Below are 24,130 nucleotides of genomic sequence, written 5' to 3' on the forward strand. Positions count from 1 at the left end.
GGGTCGCCCCGCCTTTCCCTTGCCCTCCCAGCGTGCCTTCTGCCCCCGGTGACATACCAGAGAGCGACACGAATGGCAAATTCCAGAACAGCGTCTGCCGCCGTCCTCTCCGTTACGGTGTTGTGCTGCGGAGCTGCGACGCTGGGCCGCTTTGAGGCGCGGTGCTGTGCTGGGCGATGCGGGCTGAGGTTACGTCGTTCGTTAGCCAGCGCGTGCGTTACAGAGGAGTTAGGCCTCCTGTGCCAGGTGCTGTCCGAGTGCAGCAAGCCAGTCCAAATAAAAGCGAGAGGTTGATACAGCTGGAATAACTGAGTGGGGAGCGCAAGCTGGTAATGAGATTGTGCCTGACCGCTTGCCTTAGCCGCTGCCAGTGCCCCGTTGTTCGTGATAGGCCGTGTGAGGCAAGGGGTGTTGCTGTTCGGCTGACCGCAGGCTTTCCGCATAAGGGTATGCTGTCTGAAGGCTATTGGGGTTGTGGTGTCCATGTAAAAAGTAAGAGTGCGTGTCATTTTTGCAGTCAACTCTTCCTTCTCAGGCTGGAAAAAGTAAAATTACATTAAAATTACTGCAATTTAACTCTTCCTGAGCATTTCATAGAGTGTTCAGGGAGAGCTCAGATAGCATGGACCAAGTTTACTTAGACAGACTTTCTCTTCTGTTCTCTGATGTGCAGACCATCTCTCCTTCTGCTAGCAGTTATGTTTTTTTCCTTCTCTCTTTAGAAGCATCTTGTATAATGTACGTGTCATTCATAACTACAATGATTGCTAAAGTACTGCGGAAGTACTGAATGTACTAATGGCAAGAAGTGACCAGCCAGCATCTCCTCAGTGACTGGTAGCCTAAGAGGTATTTTATTGGATGATTCTTAGGAATTGCACAGATAAATGGAGAGGGACATGCAAAATGAAGCAATGGGATACATAACAAAATTATGCAGCCAATTTCGCTTAGGCAGCTGAAAAGCAATTTCCCTGCTTTATTCTTACTGGCTTTAGTGCAAATGAAAGGTGTTGGTGTGCTGGCCTTTCTGCATGTTGTCTTCTGTTCACAGAACAGATGCGATATTGCCTTTTAAGCATCTTTCCACTTTTTGTCCCAGTGTGGTTTGGAGAAATGCTGTGCTTACTCGCAAGGATGGACCTCATAAGTCATGGGTTGCCACAAAGCAGTCTGGTGTGGTTTGCAAGAATCTATTGAAAACTCACATTAATACATTTGACACAGTTTATGCAAAATATCATCAACTAACTAATGACTATTACTGCTTGGTTGTGGGACAGATCTTACAATTCAAATGTGAATCCTGCTCAAGAGAAGTGATGCCATCTTTGTTCTAGGCAAGCCAGTCAGCAGTGTAGCAAGTTATTCATTCTTCTGACTTCTGTTGGAGCTTTCTGGTTTGTTATTTGCATTTCTTGTTTATGGAAAGGAAGCATCATTAGTTCCAGAAGAAGTGACAGAGAATGGAAAGAAACAAAAGCTTGGCTCAGGAAAGTCTCACATGGTTTGCAGGGACCTAAAAAAATAAATATCTGCCTTGACAGGATGGTTCAGTATTGGCGGCTGTTGAAGCATTTCTTTTCCATTCAGCTTTTGACAAAAATAGCTGTAAAGGAGCATGCAAACCTCAGAGCACACAGTCTATTTTTTGATACATCTTGGCTTATATTTGGCAGTTTTAGATTCTCTAATATGGCACATTTAGTCTGTGCAAAGTGTAGAATACAAGAGATTGATTTCTTGGGCCAAGAAGTCCTTTGAGTTCTTTCTGGCAAGATGAGGATTGCTTCAGTGGTATGACATCAAATTGCTCAAAGCAAGTGTTTTGAATCAGTTGCTGTTCTCTGCTGATTGTATTCTGTCTGGTTTACTGTTAAGTTCATTCACTCAGTTCTTCTGTTTGGGAGTTTTGGCTAAGAATTTGTATATATTGTGTTCTTCTGCCCATCAATCAGACGTGCACTTTACATTGTTGGGTCTAACATATGGAATATTGTTAGCTTGTTCAGATGGATCCAGTGAGCTCCCATGAGACTTCCTCTCTTGACAACCTTTTCTACAAAAAACACTGATGTAGTTTCAATACATTATCTTTGCTTTGCCCATGAAAACATTTTTCCACAACCTGCAGGCTGTGAATAATTAGCCAGTATGTAGATTATTGACCTTATCTGGGAATATCAAAGAACTGCAGTCAGTGTGTTGATTCTTTGCCTTTCTATGCATTACCTACACCGTGAGGTTCCTTTCAGCAGCACATCAGGTGGTATCTGGGACTCTGATAAATATAATGTAGCATTTGAATCGATTCCAGTTTCTGTGCTTAGCAATAATTTGGTCTTTTGTCTATGCTGACAAGAGGCAAGGGGAATCTTGCTCACTTCAGTTGGGTGTTCAGTAAGGTGGTCACGTAAAGGGATCTGGCTTTTCTGTTTTGAGTGTGCTGCTGCTTTTCACTTGCAAGTACTCTCGATGCGTAGATTTGGATAGTGCAGTGGTGAAAAACCTGGATCTTCAGTGCTAGGAAGACAAATCACTACTTCCAGTGTCAGATTATATAAGTTGTACCTTACTAGGCACACCACTTAAAAAGGATGCTTCCTTGTATAGTGGGTAAGAGTGTGACAGTGTAAACCCACTTCAGTGTGCCTCACGCTTGTCAGGGAAGGAGCGCTTACAAAGAACAGATTGTGCTAGGAGAATGATAGTGTTGGTTAACTTTCTGTGATGTCTTCCTTAGGGTGCTGACTTCAGCACAGTGAATTAACATCTTTCAAGTGGCTTTACAGCCACTCAAGTGTAATTATCAAATTATGATTTTAACTGAGCTATGATTTGAACCAGTGACACAAAGGCAAAGAATTTCACAATAACCAGACTCTTGTTCGTGCTGTTCTTGTATTGTTTTTATGGGTCATAGTTGGGTACCTTTTTAGATACAATCTTTTGTGTGTCTCGTACATCTAAAAGTGTGATTGAAAATGATAGCTCTTCAGAGATGCACACCTGGTTTAGATGCATGTGGAAATACACTACTCCAACTTCTTTCGCTTCTAATGCTTGAAGAGGATGTGTGGGTATACAGAAATCTGTATGTATGATACCTTTCTTTCTATTAAACGTGTATGTTCAGCATACGCATCAGTTTATAAAACCACAGGTTGGCGGTTCTTTAGCCATTGAACCTTCGCACAGAACTAGCGCCAGGGGAATGATGTGTTTGTAAATTTTGCTTTAATATGGGTTCACAAAACAGCTGCTGTTTGTTTTGTGGACTTACAGTTTAGGAACGTCCTCCATAATGCCCTAGGTGTAAAACCTGGTTTCATCACTGAGGAAGAGAGAGGAAGAGGTTGTTTTGTTTGGTTTGCTGTGGCTAGGGTTTGCTAACTCCTTAGGAACATACCAACCTCAGTTTTCCCTTTTCTCACCACTGAGCTTTTCAATTTTGAGTGGTTAGTTTTACTGGTGATTCTTTTATATTACTTTGTGTTAACATATGGGATCAGTGACTAAAAAGAATATAGAGGGATCCTGTCAAACAAGTCCTACCAACAACTAGATTTTGCATAGTATCTTTGACTTGTGGCTCCAGCTACACTTTTTTTTTTTTTCTCCTGACAAAATAGTAGTTTTTACAAAATACAAGGTAACAGAATCTGTGCTTGTTTTAACTGGTACAGCTTAAGGTGTGGTGTAGGCAAGGATCAGGTCTCGCTGCCCTGCATGCAACATGCCATTCCTGGTTTGTGTGCTAATTCATCATTTGTACTCTAGTTGTGCTCTCTTCTGACTGACTTTGCTGCTGCTGGTTTGCTTCCTCCTTGTGCTTAGTCTTGGTGCCTTGAATTGTCAGAAGACAAAGCTCAAACCTTCCCTCCTCACTCCTCCGCCATTAGCATAGCAAAACCCACTAAGTGGAATACAGGCTTTTTCCATGGACTGCTGTGCTGTGGTGTTTGTGCTTGAGCACTCAGCTAAATCTGCAGCAAGATAAAGTAAAATGAATTGCACAGGGGGAAATAAATCTGGTTTTATAATGTGGAGCTTCAGAGCAGTCCTGCTTTCTCTGGCTCGTGAGAGGTTGCTGTACCAAGAGAATCATTTCCCTTTGTCATGTGCTGACTCCTCTTGAACTCCTCTGTCGCTGTGGTTCTGCAGACTGCTGCAGAATGACTCTTCTTGAATCATATTTGCATATCATTTCCTTTCATCACAGACTGCTTGCTGGAAAATCTGTTCTCCTGTGTCTTGTATTGCTTGTTTGCTTTTACCGTTAAAGAAAGATGGTTTAGATTTGTTCCATGTCTGCTTTGACCTTGTTGTGTTCATAGTTTTTATACTAGGTCTGTACAACATCTCCCTTGTTCTGGCTATGTCCCAAACTGTGTTTATATTTACAGTAGCTATCTAGCATTTAGCTGTAAGAGTGGCTTTTCCCTAGTCCTTTCGGAGACCAACATTAGGCAACAAGTTTGTTATCCTTGGAAATTTGAGGCTGGAATTTTAATCTGACATTGTTGATCAGAGTATGAACCTCCCCTCAGACAGATCAGCAATCAGTTTTTCATGTATCTTTTATGATGGAGGGATTTTTTGGCTACCACTGAGCCGAAAGAATTAAGTAGAACAACCCTGGAATTTATCTGCTTTGACTCTTTTATTCTGTATTCATTTTGTATTTTTATTTAACATTAGGAAATGTAAGTCCAACTTCATTTACAGGGATCTTGCCCAACTGTCTATGCTCATTTTCCATTGGATATAGAGTGCATACTGTAAAGTACACTACAGTGTGTGTCTGCGTATACAGTTGTGTCACTGCTGGTGGAGATGTCTGGGGATCTAGTGCTGAGACCAGTAATAAGGAAGGAGAAGCTGTTGGCTTGTTGACAATAGAAAACTATTGCTATTTTGATAGATATGTGTGATCTCCTATTAAGGAACAGTTATAGCAGTGTAAAAGCACTTAACCCATATGTACTCATTCTGGTAATAAAAATACCATACAGTCTTACTGTGTGTAATTTTATATGTATAAAGCTTTATTCATAGTAGGCTTATAAAAACACAGGTTCTTTAAACAAAAAAGAGAAAAAAAAAAACCAACAAGCAAGTCATAATATCAGTCGGTAAACTTCTAGGCCTTATAAAGCATGGTCCTTGGATTAAATTGCTTTATAGCAGGCATTTGTGCTTGATTTGAGATTCTGAATTAAATCTCAAAATGCCCAGAAGACTCTGCAGTATTAGTCCAACTCCAGATTCATGTTGTTCTAGCTACAAGATTCTTACTCTTCCCCATGAAGTTGAGGGAAGAACATCTTGTAGCTCAGTCCTTGGGACAAAAACCTCTTCTGGAGAGGTCATTAAAGGGATCATGGTTCCTCTATTCTTTAAGTCTATTGAAACTGTGGGCAGAGCAGGTGTAGTCCAGAAGTAAACCAAGTGCTGCTATACTCCATTCTAACTGAGGAAAAAAACCTTGTTGTGTAGAAATGGGCTCAGCTGCCTCTTGTTTCTCTTGTCAATGAGTTGTTGCTCGGCTGTTTTACTACTTCGAATGTATGTGTTTGAGCATCTTGCTGGATACTTCCTTGGTTTTGTTTTTATCTTGAAACCAAGGCCTGAAGTGAACCGGCTTCTTTTGACAGAAATGCCACATTTTCTTTCCTATGAGACACTCTTCCTCTGAACTTAGTTTAAGCCTCCTTGAAGCTGATTTGTGAATCCTCTTTTGCAGAGCTCTGCTGCTGTGTTTTGAAGCAGATTCTCAGCAGTCGTATGGGTGGTTGTTTCTTGTGTTCCTTTCCTTCTTTGATTTCTCCACTGCTTCTGTTCTGCTGCTGTTTCCAGTGTTAATAGTTTGGGAGGGAAAATGATGACAGAAGCAGAGCAATGCTAATTACAGGTTCTTAGCTGCTGTTTCCTTTTCTGAAAGGGCTCCCTTTTTTTTTTTTTTTTTTTTTCCCAAGCCAGACCTGTGTTAGTGTGTGGTGTGGGGCTGGTTTGGCTTCATTTGAAGATATCACATTTAGTCCTATGCCACTACCTTGATGGGTTTTTGTTCTTCATTGGCCACATTTTTCTGTTCTTATTTAGCCAATACTGTGTTGCTGATGACTTTGCTTAAGCAAAGACTGCTGAGCTGACATCTTAATCAGAATAATAGTACAAGTGTGTGTTTTTTGTTTTTTTTTGTTATAACCAAAGTAAAGTAAAAAGGATGCGAAATTGCTTTATAAAATGCAGCTGTCTCTTGATTACCTTCCTTCAAGCACCTCTGTCTACAGAGCAGTTGAGCAATGCATAGGATGCAGAACACGTGCCACTTGCTCTTGGCACTGCTCTTCCCATTGCTGCTAAAGCAGCTGCTGTTCTCTATCAGAGATCATTTGCAAATGTTTTGAAGTATGCACACAGCATATTCTTCATAGCCTAATTGACATCTATTTTGTACTATTCCTGTGTTTGTTGCCTTTGTCCAGATCTGTTCCAGCCACCCCATTCCCGTGGACGATGGGGAGTTGTGCTGACTAGCGGCTTTTGTACGTTGTAGCTTATGGTATGCTTCCACAGCAGTTTAAGCCTGTCTAGGTTGGCACAGCTCTCTATGGTCCTGCTCCTCTTCTTGGCTCTGCAGGCTCCCCTTTTCTTCCTGTGGCCCTGTCATTTGACTGATCCTATGCTCAGCTGGGTCAGGGAGTTTAATCAACAGAAAACTAACCCAGCGAGACAAAGGGAATCTTCTTCTATCCATTCATCTGCCTGAGCTGCCTCTCTTCAAAATCTGATGGGCACCAGCACAAGGCATAGAGGGGGAACACACAGCCAGAGGCAGAGGGGAGAGGAGCAGGGCTGCAGGAGCAGTGAATGCGATTTGGTGTAAAGTGCTGTGAAACAGCTACCTTGGGCCAGGAGCAGAAGAGTGTTTCCCAGCTCATCTTACCCATCATTTTTATTTTGTGCGTTCCATTAGCTATAGTCCTGTGATTGGAAGTATATCTTATTGCCACCTAACTGAACACTTGTAGTTTATATAGGAAATGGGGTAACTCTTGCTAACAGAACACTTAGCAGGGTTTCAGATAAGGTTCAGGCTCTCACATGGATATCAAAAGCAAATACAATCTTTCCTGTTGTAGGGCACTTATTGTTTTGGAAACTGGCAGGGGCGAGGGAGGAACGGTCTCTAAGTGCTTACGCTGTAGCTTTGAGTGAAGATTCTTGCTCTCCTGAGAACTCTAGGTCTGAGCCCCTGTTGAAGGCAAGATACTTAAAGTGATGTACTCAAAGATCTGATCCAGGACAGCTATTTTTTTTTTTTTGGGGGGGGTGTTCTGTTTTAGTGCCAGTCTGCATTGCAAATTGAATTGTATTAGGTGTAAACAGCCTTTTAGAACCTGTTCATAGATAAGTGATGTTCCTGTTACCCCCGAAATAGGAGTATTTGCCATAGGCTAACTCGAATCTTTTTCAAAAACTGATTGATCAGAAGTATCAATCAGCTGTTCTTCAACAAAATCAAAGCATGGGGATTGGAATAGAGGCAATTTTTTTTAAGTCCATCATGTATACAGTACTTTATTACAGAAAGTGGGAGATCTCTTGGGAGGAGTAGTATGGAAGTGACTGAAGTGCACTGGTTAAATTTGGAAAGAAGATGGAGGGGGCTGGTTACAATTTTGAGTGGGGGTCCTGCCAACTACTACTGGTTGTTTTGCTGTCTCATGGATTAATTGAGAAAGTAATTTACCAGTCTCTACTTTATAGCATACTTACAGAAGGGCCTCTGTGATATCTTTTCTCAATACAAGTGCTTTGAAATGTTCATGTGAAAGAAAATGTGAAGTGTTTATCATCAAGATTCATCTTCATGCGAGATGCTTTTTTTTCCATGCAGATTAGAAGTGATACATCCCAGATCCTGGATGAGACCATTCCACTAATTAAAGACAAGGTGATGGAAATGAACCACATTTATGCCAAAGTTGATAAATTAGAGGTTTGTTAATTACATTACAAGATTTACATTCTTCTTTTTATGTTTATTACAGCTTAACTGTCCAAGTATTTGTATGGAATGCTCAGATATTTACAGCTCTCTGTTGTCTTAGATTTTACGTTTGTTTTTAAATCAGTGTAATCTTTACCCATGGTTTAGCACATGTAACTGCTTATGGTTTTGGAACCTTATTGAATAATTTATTGCTGTGGATTCTACAATTCCTCGTCCTAGACTAAAAGCATTCCTAGTGTTTTTTGTGTTAATAATAATGTTAACAATGTTGATATGTTTTGTGACTTGAAGAAATGTTTGTAAAACCATTAATAAGTTTAAAAATTCAAGTCTTGCATACAGTGTAGGACATATCCATTTCAAGTTGGTGATAATAGTCTTGCATAGTAGCGGAGAGATCTCTGAACTCCCCTCTTCCTCAGCATTTGTTTTGGTGTTTACTATATACTGAATGAGGAAAGCCAATGCGACTCACTAAGATGATGCCCTCACCATATTTAGTAAGCAGTATATTAAAATTAGTATCAGCTGAGGGCAAGTTTGCCTCTGGGAAGAATATAATTAAAACATGACAAGATAAATTGTATAATGCTTTAAATCACTTTTAACTGACTCAGAAGTGAAAGAAGCTAACTGTTTGTGGCATTAATTCCAGATCGGCAATTCTCAAGCTTCAAGTTCTGCTCCTGTACAAAGTAGCATCCTCTGGTGAGGTTTATTACTCTGGGAGGGACAGGGCTATTGACTTAGCGTTCAGAAAGTTTTCTTTAAATGCAATTCACTTTTTATAGTTTGCATTTTTACACTTGCATTTGATAGCAGGGTTATGTAATCACTTCATGTTTTATGGCCAAGTGCAGCACCAGGAGGAAGCTTCAGTTAGGAAGCTGAGGCAAGGCGTTTTAGGCCAAAAAGTGGGAGTTAACTGTTAACCTGCAGATCTGAAACCTGTCTGATTTTCATAACTGAGTACCCCAGTCTAAAAAATAGCTAGTGGTTTCTCAGCATACTTGACAATCAGGGGCGTACTTAAATGTGGACTTAAACTAGGGTTGTGAAAAGTGCCTGATTAAATTAGGTACCAAACCAGCTGTTTCTAGAAGTGGTTTACTCCTTCAGGCCTTTTGAAAATTCCATGCTTATAGGTTTTTTGGGGGGTTATTTTTGTCGTTGAACAGAAAAATAAAATTCAAACTCTAATTTGGCACAATTCCTTGTGCCAAAAGTATGGTAAGCAATAGAGCTCCTTACTCTTACTTTGTTTTGTTGATAATTAGAGAATTTCCTTTCAACTGATGCTTAATATTTAGCTGTTGCGTCTTCAGCATTTAATTTGAAAGAATTTTAAAATTGTCATTGGTATTATACACTGAAGATTTTCTTGTTTTTGCTGTATTTATTGACTGCCCTCTATGAAAAGTTGTTCTTTAGCTTGAGAACATTCTTTTCAAAACTGAGAAGTGGTTTTGATGCCAGTCTTCTCCATGTGGATGGTAACTTCACAGGAATTGTTCCCTGATTTATTTGATTTTACAGAGTAAATGTAAAACAATCCAAAGAGGTCTCAAATTTGCCTTTTGAAGCTGTGGTCTTTCTGACTCATGTGCTGTCACCAACAGCAAAGATTCTGCTCTCGGTGACTATCATGCAATAACTGTACAATTTACAAATTTGCTGGCGATACAGAAGCTGGGAGTAGAATCCATCTCTTTCTCTTCCAGCTGTGCTAGCTCAGCAAGGCTAACCAGCGAATATTTTAAAAAAGTAAAAAGTAACAAAAGAGTAAGTCTTTACTGAAATGAGCAGAAACACCTTTGAATACACAGCTGGTATTGTTCTGTTGATTAACACAGGGAGGTACCATTTGACAGGACTTCTATTCGCACCAAAATAGACCTTATTTAGCAAAGCACTTCAACATGCTTAACTGAGTATGTAAGTACATGTGCTTAATTTTGAGACTCATTGACTTCACTGAGATTATTCCTTGTTTGTGCCAAAAAAAGTCCTTGTTATGAGAAAATAAACAGTTTCCGTTATCATTTCAACCCTTCCTGCCCTCTCAACTCATTCCTTTAATACAGCTGTAGGGACACAGTGATTTGGAACAAGAAGAAAACACCAGTCTTTGCACTAGGCTACAGGTTGCTGTTGGAAGCAACATTTTGTTGAGGTGCTTTCTTGGCTTATCAGAGGAGGCTAATGCCTTGAATTGATTAGAAATCAGTTTTCTCCCTAACATTACCCATTATAATGGCAGTAATCTGAAAGCGCAAGATTAAATTGGCAATCTGAGCAGTAGTTAATGCTTTAATTACAACTTTTAAATTTAAAGTTTAGCATCCATGGGGATTTTCAAGGAAGAAATTAACTTGGACTCCCAAGAGTAGAAAAGGGAGGGACTGTTGTGTAATGGTTAAATAGAAAGAAAATCTGCTGGGTTTTAATTTTGATGCAGCTGCTGATATATTTTGGGCAATTAATTTACCTGTTCTGCCTCACTGTCCTCATCCCTAAAATGAGCAGTGCTCAGTTTCTCAGGTAAAAAAAATAAAAAGTACAGCTTAATCATTAATACAGGATATTGAACCTCTTCACAAATCATTCTGTATTTGAGCAAAGAAATACTGTATAATTTCTAAATGCCTTTACCTTATGGCTCAAATTTTTACTGAAACTGAACACGTGTATATTTTAGGTCAATAATTCCCAACCTTTTTTTAGTCAAAATCATGTACTATTATCTTTTCCTCTGCTTTCTCCTCCTTCCTACCACTTCAGCCACTTTGTCTCTACCACTAGTATTAGCTGTGCCCATAGGGGTTCTGAGGATCTCTTCACTTCACTGCTGAAATGTTGCCAGACTGTTAGACACTGTGTAAGTGCTTGCTCACCCTGTGTTCTTATGAGGGAGCCAAACTGTTCCCTTAGAAAAGGAGAAAAATTAGCCTTAGGTCATTGTTCTTCTCATGGCTGGAAACATCTGTAGTCTACTTCTAAATATATGCCCTTTGGATATTCAAATTAGTAATAGTATATTCTGAAATCTTGTCAAAAGCTTTTCTTTGACTTCTCATCTATAACTAGGATAACGTTGAAACCCAGTGCAGATGGTAATAATTTTCACTAGGTGCTTTTCCCTCTCTCCACAGGCGTTTGTAAAGATGGTTGCACACCATGTTTCCTCCCTAGAAGAGCAAGTGCTTGAAGCAGAGAAGACTCATGGCACCTTTCTTAATACTGTTTGCAAATTATTTCAATGTACAGCTATCCCTTCTTTGAAAAATGTGAGTATTTTGAAAGTTGATTACAGCACATAGGAAAGTGATATTAAATGCTGTTTCTGTAACAATGAGGCCTGACACGAAATTATTTGGCATTGGCCATTATTCTTTTTTCAGAGATGCTGCAGAGGCATTGAATAGTTTCAGTAGTAATTTTCAAAGATCTCTACATTTTGCTGTTGAATGAAAGGATTTTCTCTGTATGTGTATGTGCAAATAGGAAGCTTGTTATACATCATCTTGCAGTGAGAGACATAAGCATAGGTTGTTCCTTCTATTTAGTCTTGTTTTTTTTGTCAATTTATTTTGAAATTACGTTATCTTTATAGGGTAGTCCCTGGATGAGCACTAGAGGGGGATGAGGCACACTCTCTTTGTCAGTGAGTTTTAGTGATATTTGCTGAGAGAAGAATGTTGTGAGTCAGCAATAATGAGATCTGATGTGGGCTCTGGAGGAAGCTTACACACTCTTTGTCCCTTCTGTCCCTGTTCTCTTCCAAGTCTGTTTATATGCCACTTATCTTTCCACTCTGTTATCCTTTTTTAAGCTTCCAGGTCTTTCTCTAAATCTGTCATTTCCTCCAGCTCTTTGTCCCAATCTCCAGTTAGCCTTTTGTGAGCTCGTCCTTTCCATTCCTCCCTGTCCATCTTGATCTGATACTTACTGTGTTTTCAATCTTAGCATATCTTTATCAAGCTCCTTGTTCTAGTCTCAACTATTTCCCTGCTCTCTTGTGTCCCTTCTGCATTTCAGCCATTATCTTCCTCCTCCTTTTCCTCCAAGGGGCTTGCATAATACTGGATGGACAATAATACACAGGTATCAATTACTATGTAGGGACAGCTGAACCACTTCTAATTCTTGTCTGATGCCATAGCAGCCTCTGGCAGCTTCAGTTATAGGAAAAGTCCCGTTTGGTTTCTGCAGAGTCCAGGACAAACCTTAATTCTCAGAGAGAATAATGAAAATGTGGTCTGGTTAACAGAGGTGCTGAGAGGAGATGGTGCATACTGATTTGGCCTTTGGATAATTTAGCTGTCAAACTCTAGCGAAACTTTAGAAAGCCACAGTTGATATATACTCAGTAAAGAGTTGTAACTTGGCCAAATTTGGTAATATTTTCATAGGACTGGCAAAAGATGTCTCTGATATGACAGCAGTTTACTGCCAATTTAAAATCTCTGCTGTAGTTTATGAAGGCATTGGAGCTTTTCAAAAGAGCTAAACAACACATACTTTTCCTTAACTTCATTATCTGAATTGATTTTTGTTCCCTAAAACTTTCCAAACACATTAAGCCTGCAGCAGATACCCAGTCTGGAAAATATAGCAAAGTTATAAACAGCTGGAAGTTTTGCAAGGTTGGTCTGCCTATACAAATAATGTTGTGTAATTAGGATGCTAAGAAGAATGTTGAGAAGGCCTGGCTGTATCCTCAGAGGCTGGCTCGAGTTGCGCTCAAACGCAGTCTAGTGCTTTATTTTTAGTATTTTTTTTTTCCTTACAACTGCAAAGAAAAAATTCAAAATATTATGTAATTGTGTACTGATGTTTGCAGGCATCTTGGAATGATAATATTAGTCAACAAAAGATAAAAATAAATAAGCAATAGTGTGACTTCCTAGCATATGCGGTACTGATCTTGTCCTCTCACTCCATCCTTTCCCCAAAATATAGTACAACTAGAAAACATGGTGAGAAGGGTCACAAGGATGACATGGATAAGGAATAGTTCCCGCAAAAGAATTTCTTGTTAAAATAGATAAAGATTCAGCCTGAGGGAAGACAGAACAGGATGGAGTTTTGTGAAATCATTCTATATGGGGAACAGGTGAATAGAGAATGATTATTCACTCCCTCCCATTCAAGAACACTAATTCAAGAACTCCCTAATCCAAGAACTCCCTAATCCCAGAACAAAGTCATCCAATGAAATTATCAGGAGGCAAGTTCACAACACAGAAAGAGACGTCCTTTTTTACACTAGTAACCCATGGAATTTGTGTCCACAGGATGTTACAGATTCTTAAAGCAATTAGATAAATTCATGGAAGAAAAATCCAGCAGGGGATATTAAAATTATATCATCCCTTCAGCCAGAAATATTTGGAGGCTGGGAAAAACCTCTTGTATATTTGGCCTTTAAACTTTTCCCCACACAATCCCTCAACTGGTCACCATTAAGGAGGGATTATTGGGTTGCATGGACCTCTGATAGATGCAGTATAGCTGATAATAGCTTTTACTCTACTTCTCACTGTAAATTCTGGCTCCTAATGACTATAATCTATGTATTGGTAAGGAATGACTACCTTCTAATAGAAGTGTGCAGGAAAGGATTGTATTATTTAAGGACACAAATGGAGTTTGAATTCCTACAGCTACTATTCTTCTGGTTTGACTGTTGTCTGAAACCTACTAAGATCCCTGTCAACTATCCACATTTCTGAATTGTCTCCAAGTCTGTCTCTTTGTAGCTGTCCGTTCTCTTTCTTGGTAGCCTGCCATAGCAGAGATACCCCTTTGTCATCTTTTGCTATTTGAAAATGAGGACTATTCTGAGCATTTTTCTGGGCAGGATGTTATGAGTTTAACTTGTTCTGAAGTGACAGAATCCAACTTGTGCATCTTCTCTCCGTAGCCTTCTGGGCTATCAGACTGAGTATAAAAGTCTAAGAGTTCCCCTCTGAGCAGAAAGAGTCTGTGCATGTATATGTATTTCACCTAAGATTTTTTTTTTCTTCTAATTCTAAACATACATGCTATTTTAAATGCACGGAAAATTTCATTCTCATTGTTTTGCCATTGTATTTCAAGGCACAGCAAAATCCTGTAATACTTATGTTTTTTATCTTTGGCTGTGTTTTTTGGGTGTTCAGGAAGTTGTTTCATATGGACTTCTGATGCAGAGAAACACTGGGAAAGGTGTCAAATCCGTGGGAGAAAACTGAGTAATCAGAATTCACTGTTTGTCTTAGGAATATTCAGAGGTGGTCTGAAAAGAAATGAGGGTTTAGCCAGACAAGAAATAAGAAGCTAAAGCTTAGGAACTTTTATTTTGTCTTGCTTGGAAATTTGAGAGAACTTCTTGACTTCTTGCATGTTATTGTTAGCATATGAGAACATGGAGATTCCATCATAACATTTGAAACTTTTACAAATGTTCTTGCAACACTACAGTTTCATGCCGTATGGGCAAGGTACTAAGCATATGGAGTTAAATAGTTTCAAAAAGTTAAGCAGGAAACATGTGGCAGGATTGGAAATAGAATCTGGAACTTTTGCATCTTAATCTTATGTCTTGAATGTTGAAATGCTGTTTGCTTTCTGGAAGTGTGTTTGGAGCTATGTGTGTTTGTGATTTGGAGCTAAAGGACAGCTACAAGATGGGCATTTGTGCTGAAGCTCCCTATGGGCGGATGGACTGATGATCTCAGTTCTTATTTAACAACTCTGCTTCTGTGTTATGCTGGCCTTGCCGTACTCAAGTATTTTTTTTCTGCAAGTCAAAAAGTTCTGTAAGGAAAGAGTCCTCGTCATGCAGCTTAGGACGGAAGTTTGTTTGCAAACTAATTCCGTTGATGTTCTGTAAGACTCTATTATAACCTTTTCTCTGGGTGGACAAATACAGAAATGACTTCTTTATTTTTACTCTCTTAACCAACAGCATAATAGTCTGTTGCGACTTGTGTGAAAGATTGAAAATGAACTGAATTTTTAGATTTGCTAAAACAGAGTTTGCCTGTTCCAAGCCAGGAGTACAGGAGGCTTTTATAATGTCCTGTTCTACTGCTTGAAATTCCAATCTTAGATGTGTGGATTCTTAGGAGAAACCATGCTGTAATCTACTTGTGTAGTTGTCCACATTAAGGGTATTTCACTTTCTTTCTGTGTGTGTGTGTGTGTGTGTAGGGGGGCGAGTAGCAGGGGACAGGGCCTATATTCATAAACATATTTTGTTATACATGTATAGTTTGGAAACTATTTTACTCATTTTAAAAAGTGCTTAAAATGTTTTGAAATTCCATCATCTTTGAGCTGGACATTTAAGTCTCCTTGTTTTCTTTCTTTCATTTTTTTTTCTTCTTTCCCTTTCCTTCTGGGATTCTCAATAGTTCTACATTTCATAATTTATAGGACACATCTTGCAGACAACTGCAAATGACCTTATGCTAAATATAAATTACAAACATATATGATTGTATAAGTGTGACAGGTTAAAGAATATAACACCTCCTGAGGGAACAGAACAGAGGAAATACTTTCCCCTGCGAAGTTTGTAGTTCTGTGGAAGAAAAACTTTTCTTCTGTAAAGCTTGGGCTCTATATGGGAGAAACTGTCTTTTTTTCCATACATTTCAAATTTTTTATCCAAAGATGTCATCTGTGCCCTGACTGAACAGGGTTCAGCAGACCCAGAGAAAGGACAGGAAATCTATTTTAGAAAACTTGAGCATGTGAAGTTTAAAAAAAATCAGTACTGTAATTTCCAATGGAACAAAACTGAGTGTCACCAACTCTTCCTATTTCGTCATGCATCTCATGATATTTAGTATTTTTGTAAAGCCTCAGCCCTCAATGTCATTAGCTGAGAATCTTGGCAGATATTTATTTTTAGAGTAAATTTTAACCCATGTATAGTTGCAAGGAAAGGCTTGTAAAATCTTAACCTCCAAAGAATCTTATATCAAAGGTATGAAGAAAAAGTTCACATTTGTTGTATTTTTAGGAGGCTTTTTATTTTCTAACTAACAGCATGCTTCCTGGATAGCAGAGATTGGTAATACTGCAAATATTCTCCACTACGCAATTCCATTAGTTACTGGGCTGCCAACACAATACTGCAGGAATTTGAAACTTCAATACTACTGCTAGAGATATGGTACAAAATTTATCCCTTTTTCTCTTTAAGCCAAAACTGGAGTTGGCATTTGATGGAATAGATGTGGTACTGAGAAAATATATAAATGGGAAAGAGTCATAGCATTCACAAATCTTTATCGTGTGCTTAGAAAAAAATCCTGATTTTTATTAAGGACAAATGTGAAATTAATGGCAGAGTTATAATTTTGTAAAACAGTTCTTCATGTGATCTAAACCCAGGAAAAATGCATCTATAAATGGCCTGAAAGGTGATCATGTTCCAAACTGGGAAACTTTAAGGATATGATAATGAAACCAAGAAGGTTTTTTGTTTGATTTGTTTCTATAAACAAAATGAAAGTGACTTGATCAGTATTCAGAGCCAAATTTGAGACACATGTAGGAAAATCAAAGGGATGAGATATTTGCAAATTTTTTCTTGGATTTTGTTGCCTAAAGTAAAGCAGCAGATAGTCACAAGTTCACTGTAAATAACTCTTTAAGTATCATTATTCAGAAGCCCTTAATATTGTAGTAATAGTGTTTTTGTAACTTTTATCATCTGATAAACGCACCTGGAGGTGTATAAAATGTCTTTTAAGAATATAAAGAGAACTGTTTCCATTTTCATTTTCTTCTTGCTCTACTCTACTCCCCAAATGTCCTTTGTGTTTTGCTTTGTGTTGTGCTACCAAGCAATGAGTGCACGTTTTTGAGGAACATAGATTAATGCCCTTTCTATTCTTTGCTTTCAAGTTTAATGTTAAAAGTGCATTAATTTCAGTTGTTCTGAGGATGGTAATTATTGATGATACTCTTATGAATTTTCAGAATTTCTTACTAAACTTTGGAAGATAATACTTTTTTTTTTTTTTAATCCCATTCTTTCTACTAATACTGTAATGTTATCTCTAGAATAGCAGCTGGTTATCTGAGCATTTTTCCCCCATGTCCTCCTCTTCTGGCCTCAGTGCTAGCTAAGAGTTTTCCTGATACCTGGGATAGATACTGACAAATTGTCTGAATTGGGAACTTGATAACGGGATGTGGAGCATTCTCTGTGTTATTTTATTAGTTCATCTGAGCTCACTAGTGAGTGAAAGTCATTGCTGAGTTATAGTGACTAAAGTATCTAGAAAAGAGACCTGTACTTTAAAATTCTTTTAAGTGGCTACTAGTGCAAAGTGTGGCAGTGGGCTTGGACTTCTGGCTGCAGTCTCCATTGAGAGTAGTTTCTATTTCCGAGGGAAGAAAGCTCAGAAGGACTAAGGAGCGATGTCAGAGTTAAGATTTTGCTTAATGCATAAGACAGCTAGCTGCATTTGAATTCTCATTTCTTATTCCAATGCTTTATTATTATTTTTCTAAATGTATTTATCTGTTCCATATTGAGACTTTTCATGCACTTTTAACTTCTGCAGATCATCTTTCAAATGTAACTTGATGCATGTTTCAGCTTCACTAGTTGCCAAATATTACCAATTTTATTACTTGAAGACCCCCAAAGAAGCACATATTGGGATTTCTGTTACTGCCTTTGCCACTGACAATGTGTGATCTCATACATGTCATGCTACTTCCTTGCGTACTAATTTACCTCACAAGATGATATTTGGTGTTTCCAAAATGCAATGAGATTTTTCTGACAGCCTAGGAAGAAAATAAATATTTATTAAGTTATTTCTAAAACATACCAGATGGGAAGGATGAGAGAGGAGAAAATAGAGCAGAGTTTCAAAACCGGGGGCATACTATGTTCATATTTAAGATTTCATTAATTTTCAAGTGCTGTATACTACCAGACATTTTTTCATCTTAGTAGAAATTTAAAAAATCTGACATGTACCTTAGTAGCAAAGAAGTTGAGTCAACTTCTCTATTGAGTTCAGCTGATTTTACCTGCAAGCTATGCCTGAAGCTGTCTCGGGTCCGTTCTGATTTGGACTTACTCATGAGCTGGTTGGGAGCCCCAGAGAGGGTCCTACTGGTTCTGTGTTCAGAAAGATAACACTTGAAAATGGGAAGACTCAACAGAGGGGATGTGGTAGGCCCAGAAGTCAGTATTTCAGCTACCCTTCAGCTCTCTTTCCCCTCCTTCTCTGAGGGAGCCTGCACTGTTCCCAGCAGTGAAGACAGAGCTTCTTCCCAGCTTGCCCAATCTGGTGTGGGGCAGAAGAGCTGGAGAGAGGCTGCAGCACTGTCCTGGGACCGCAAACAGTGCTGGTGGTTTGAGGGAGCTGGAGATGGTGGAGTGCTTGGGGCCTGACCACAGCACAGAGGAGGGGAAATACATGCCTGCACGCATCCGTGTTTTGAGAACGTCAGGGAGAGCTGGGGGAGAAGTGGAGAGTTTGAGTGGTTGGGACCAGCAGGCACGTGCACAGCAGTGCTGGCAGTAACAGTGCGCACTCTTCAAGGGTGCGTGAATGGATGTCAAAGCAGAGTTGGCCCCTTCCCATTAGATTTGGTTTTCTTTGAATTCGCTTACAGCAGGTATGAAAAGTCTCTGCACTGGAAATGTCATTGTTAGACCATCCAAAGCAGCACAGCGTAGTGGCGTGTAACTAAGGACTTGTGCCGTGGTGGAGGGGGAAACTGCAGTATGCCGCTCTGTAGAGAGCGGCTGGTGCAAAGTGTCTCTTGTACTAGACAGATGCCACTTAGGGGACATCAGCTTGTAACTGAGCCATTATGCTGACATGGTAGCGAAAAGAAAAAATTCCTCTAGTTCATATGCAACAAGAAAGTTAAAACGACAACCCAAATTCTTTTTTTAATCGACACAAAGATTGGATTCTGACTCCCCTTTGAAGAGACTAAGCCCTTTATGTTTCGAAAGGGAATGAGCCAATTTCTGTTGTAAAATTCTAATACTGAAATCAAATGAATAAATAGAAACCGTTAGGAAAAACTTGATTGGTCAGAAAGCTGCCTACCTAAGTGCTCTCCTCTCCTTTCTATCATAGAAGTTGCTTTTAGACTATAATTGCACCTCACTGAGGAAAGCTGCTAACTGCATACGTAAGGATTTGTAAAATATTGCCTTTCTGTAAGCTAATATGATCTGTGCCAGAAAGTAGAAACCCAGCCTCTGCACATAAAGAGCTCCTCCTTCAGAGTTTGGTTTCAGTGACTCTGTTGGTTAGTATTGTTGAGCTTTAAATATGTTCTGCAGTACGTGGTTTACTAGGCTTTGATGCCTGGTCTTGAAAGGCAGAAGAAAAATCTTGCTTTAGAAATGTCTTATATAACATTGCTCCGTGCAGAGGTAAAGTGAATTAGCTGCAGAAAACGGATTAGCTGGCTGCAGTGAAAGTAAGAGGTAAATGTCTCTTCACCCTCTTATTTTCTTGTCCCTTTGGCTGCTGCTGTAAGGAATGCAGCAAGCAGTAGTTACTGCTTTGCGCTATTGATTTTAGCATTTGCATGTTACAAATTGCAGGTCTGCACTGGCCTGTCTTCTGAGGCAATAAAGATATCTTGAGTTGTATCAGATTTTCTGTTTGTCTAGGTACTTACATTTCTATCTTTCATACGTGGCTCCATGCCATTATATCCATCGTTAAACAGGCAGTGTACACTCGTCATTGCAAAACAACACGTGTGAAATACTTGCACGGTTCATGATTCCAGTGGTTCAGTCCTGTATTCATAAACCTGTGCTGTGCTGCCCTAGATTCTTAAAAAAAAACCCCTCAAACTAATAAAACAAAAAAACTAAAACTTGGCTGCTGTGTCTCTAGCATGAGCGCCCCAGGGCCAGCAGAGCAGTATGTTGTGAAAGATATTGTGGAGTTGATTTCTTAGCAGATTTTTCTCACTACATCCTAGTTTCTTGGTTAGAGGTGTGTCATACCTCTGGTGGTAAGAGAAATTAACCACATGTTTTCCCCAAATAATTAAACTCTTCTCTTTTACTAAAAAAGGATGTCTGTTTTCCCTGGTTTTGGATTTCCTGGATTATACTTCCTTCCTCAATTTATATTCTACCAGCTAAATTTTAAACTGAAGCTGAGGTGCAGAAACATACTGCAGATTATGTAATGTTGAGGTTAAACACTTCAGATGGATTGTAGTCCACTGAGAGATTATGTTCTTGCTAGCCCTGGCTGTGGTGAACTTGTTAGGGTTTTGTTTTACCATATTTCTGTGGATTATTGTCTCCACAGCATGGTATGATCCTCTGCTTATTTCTGTAACCATGTAATGTATACTTTTTTAAGTGTCTCATCAGAGGAATGTCTGCAGAAATTGTGGTCTCTGACAAAAGCAAAATTTTCTGTGTTTAGTTTGTGCATGTTCTTAATTCTGCACAAAAAAATGACCTTTAAACTGATTTTCTACTTCCAGACATTTTACTTTTAAAAAAGTTGTAGCAAGGTCTAGATGGATTAACTGAGATCAGGGTGCTAATCTTCAAGCACATGATTGACAATAGTTCCAGGCTCAAACAGCTTTCTGTGTAAACACACCAGGCAAATGAAGGGTGGGAAAAAGGAAACACATGCACCATCTTGCTGATGGGAATTTGAGGCATACAGAAATAAAAATACTCTCTCAGGGTTGTACCATAAATCTACAGTACGGCAGGGCACTACATCGAAGTGTCCACAGAACCCTAAATAAAAGACTTTCTTTCCGTGAGACTTCTTTGCTGAAGTATCATTACGCAATATATTGCGCTTTCTACCTGAAGTCCTTTTTTTAAAGGATTAAGGTAAGTACATGATTTTTCAGAAACAGGTGAGTGTACAAACATTTTATAACTGGATAAACTTATACCAGACCCAAGAAGATACCATGAGCAAGTAAAAAGTTTAAATAGAAAAATCCTCGCTCCAAATATTCCACGTAGAGTAATTTTGATACTAAAGTTTGGATGAAGCTGGCATGAGGAAATGTTGGAAAGGAATTTCTAATCTGATTTGTCTTTTACAGTACAGAACATGTTGTAACTTGTGGATCTTCAGGTTATCCCTAAGTTAAACAGGAGCGACCTTCACTGTAAATCAGGTTATTTTTATGACTTTTCTGGAAGTACATTTATAGAGTAAGATGATTGAAATATGAAAGGCGTCTGGGAAATAAAGATCTTGATCCTGCATAAATATTTTCAAATAAAGTTAGCCGTAAGTGTGTGAATAGCTATCTACACATAAGCAAAGTTATCCACAAAGTGCTGCTGTTTGTGAAATTGGTCTGAATCTTAGCTTTCACTGAAGTAATTGAGGTAATTCGTATACAAGTTACAGGGTAAAGTTATAGTCAGATATTGGAGGAATTTGTTCTTTTATTCCTTTTAACAAATGTAATGTAGAGACTTACTACTGGGAAACCATATAATAAATGTTACTTTTCCCCTTTCCGTCCAAGAGAACACACCTTAATATCTAATTTGCAAATCATTCTTAAACAAACAACAAAAAAAAAAACAAAAAAAAAAACCCAGTGGTTTTACTAAATTGCCTGTTCTCCAAATTGTCTGGGGTAAGCAAAACCAATTAGAAGGTATTTTAATTCTTACACAGGCATACTGTGAAAAATGTGGATTCTACCTCCTTGCTCCTAGTAAAGCTGGAATCTTACTCTAGCCCTGCGGCACAGTCTGGTTATGGAGTTTATTACTACCTTCCTGTCTTCCCTCCCCCAGCTTCACACAAACGTCCAGTTAACTCCCCCCTCCCTCCACTCTTTCCTCCATCTCCTAGTGCTGCCGCTTAGGTGTTCCTACTTGGACACCCACCACCTTTTAAAAGTATTTTATCAATTTAGATTCAATGCCACTGGCTTTTCCATCTGTGAGACTGTTACATAGAGAAGTTGTCTTTCGGATTTTAATTGTCTACTGTGACTCATTTATCTGAATGTCTGCTCTTGTCTTTGTGTTTGTTCATGCTTTCTTAACCTGGATTTTTTGAGGACCTCTTTTCTACAGAGTTGTACTCATCCAGGAACATGCGTAAATGTAAATGCATTTAGAATAAATACTGGTTTTATAGGATAGTAATGAGAAATAGGCATAACTAGAAGTCCCATAGGTGAAATGGGTACCAAGCGCCTCTCATGAAGATTACAACTTGGCTGGATCTTGAAGCAGCTCTTGAGTCACCGGTTATTGAAGTAAAGTGAAACCAAGTTTAATTCTCTTTAATATGCTGGGCTATTAACTGGGGCAGTTTAGCAGTTCCTCTTCCAGGGGGGAGGAGGGCCACTAGAAAAAGAAGCAGGAAACTAAACTGGGGTTGAAAATCACTGCAGCTGTCCTAATGTAAGCAGTCCTCACTTTGAGCCTTCAATTTAACATATGTAGTCTGCCAAAATCATTCTTCAGGTAGCTCTTAAGTAGGTCGTTGCACAAGGGGTAGTCTTGGTCCAATATATCTCTGAAAGTAGGAATTTGAATGTTGTAATAGGAGACATGCATCTCTTCTTTTCTAGCATCAAAACTGTCCCAAGTAAAGTAATCAATTTCACATTAGTCTTCAAAATTATGAAAGAGGCTAATAAAATCTGTGCAATTTCTTTTTAGTACAGAGAGGGTTACTCGGAAAATGAATACAAATCTCAGGAAAAGGGCAGTAAGGAAGGAACTGAGGACAGTAATACTTAAACATATGGATTTCATTAAAGTGAGAATGATTGAAGTGTTGGAAATGCTAAGTGAATTCAAGAAACACCTGTGCCACTCCTTTGTGGAGCGGAAAGATTGATCTAGTGTGGAAGTAAGAAGGCATGAGTTTTAAGTAGGAGGGATCTGGGTCCAGATAGGTTTTTTGCACTGTAAAGAATGCCTTGTGTTTAAGTATTTGTGGCATGAATATCCTGTTCCTGTCCTTTTCTAGTAGAGTGCAGCATAGACTGACATTTGTTCACTTTGGTTATGACCACAGGTTTGGGGTTTTTTTTGAATATTTCCAGTCATCAGGAATAGGACTCCACCAGTTAATAACATTTTACCAAATGCTAATCACGTTAGGTAATATTGGGAGTATACTTAGGAGACATGCAAAGAAATTAAACTATGCTATAGTTCTAGGAAGGTAAAATACTTCTGGGAACTAGTAATGGGAGATGGATGAAATGGATCTTTAGCCAGAAGACACAATTTCAGATTTCATGCACTGACTTTATTTCAGTCAGGGGCATATACTGGAGCCAGTGTTCACGCACCGTTCCTGTGCAGTGACTTTTGTGAAAATGTTTTGTCCAGTTTCCAGTGAACAGGATTCCACCTTGCAGACCATCACCCCATCTGCTTCTCTCCCTGACAGCTCCTCTGTGGAAACTTGCTGTTGAATTTGCACTTCTAGATCAAGACCAACAGCCATTGCCCTGCTGCTGCTCAGTGGATCTGGCATACTAATGGTAAACATCATACACCAAAGTAGTTCATTTAGATGCTTTCTTTATAAGCACCCATTTAAAACATGCCAATTTTAAAAGACACAAAAGCAGCTCTGAGGATTTTTTTGCTGGCACCAACTAATCAGAACTTTTTGGCAGATAACTTCAGAAATACTTCTTCCTTGGTGACCTCGCTTCCACAGCAAATTTCTTTTCACTTGCATCACTGAAATACTCGAGTGCTTTTTAGGAATATTACTAGAAACACACTGAATGTCAAATGAAATACAACTTCGGCCAGAACTAAAACAAAACCTGACATCACGTCTTAGCATCCTCGAAGGCATATACCAGGCTTTTAGGGTAAAATGTTGAGCACCTTTAACTTTCAAAGGGATAAGAAGTCAGGGTTTGGGGTTTGTTTGTGTTTTATGGTTGATTTCTAATCTGAGCTGAGAAATTGCATGTTTTGCAAAGTGGGGCAGCGTTGCATCTGCGGGTAGCCCTTCATGGCTGGGCGGTTTGCTGTGGCCGGCAGGCAGTTTTGCCTGCGATGTAATGGTTGTGCTGCAGGAAAGGTGCTTTGCTGGGCTGCAGCCTCTAGGAGCCGTAGCG

The 24,130-nt window shown here is 39.1% G+C and overlaps 1 protein-coding gene across 6 annotated transcripts in view; it reads left to right on the plus strand.

Annotated features, from left to right (window-relative positions):
- BCAS4 (breast carcinoma amplified sequence 4) overlaps positions 1–24,130 on the plus strand; it is a 60,659-nt gene that overhangs the window by 14,665 nt on the left and 21,864 nt on the right. For 4 of the 6 annotated variants that reach the window (XM_026078556.1, XM_026078719.1, XM_026078384.1 and 1 more), the window contains 2 exons: positions 7,907–8,008; positions 11,176–11,310. In XM_026078556.1, the coding sequence (XP_025934341.1) occupies positions 7,907–8,008; positions 11,176–11,310 (237 nt within the window). The remainder of the gene's footprint in view (positions 1–7,906; positions 8,009–11,175; positions 11,311–24,130) is intronic. The other 2 variants (XM_026078464.1, XM_026078638.1) reach the window with 2 other exon arrangements.

This window comes from Apteryx rowi, unplaced genomic scaffold, assembly GCF_003343035.1.
Source record: "Apteryx rowi isolate R43461 unplaced genomic scaffold, aptRow1 scaffold_0, whole genome shotgun sequence".
Lineage (NCBI taxonomy): Eukaryota > Metazoa > Chordata > Aves > Apterygiformes > Apterygidae > Apteryx > Apteryx rowi.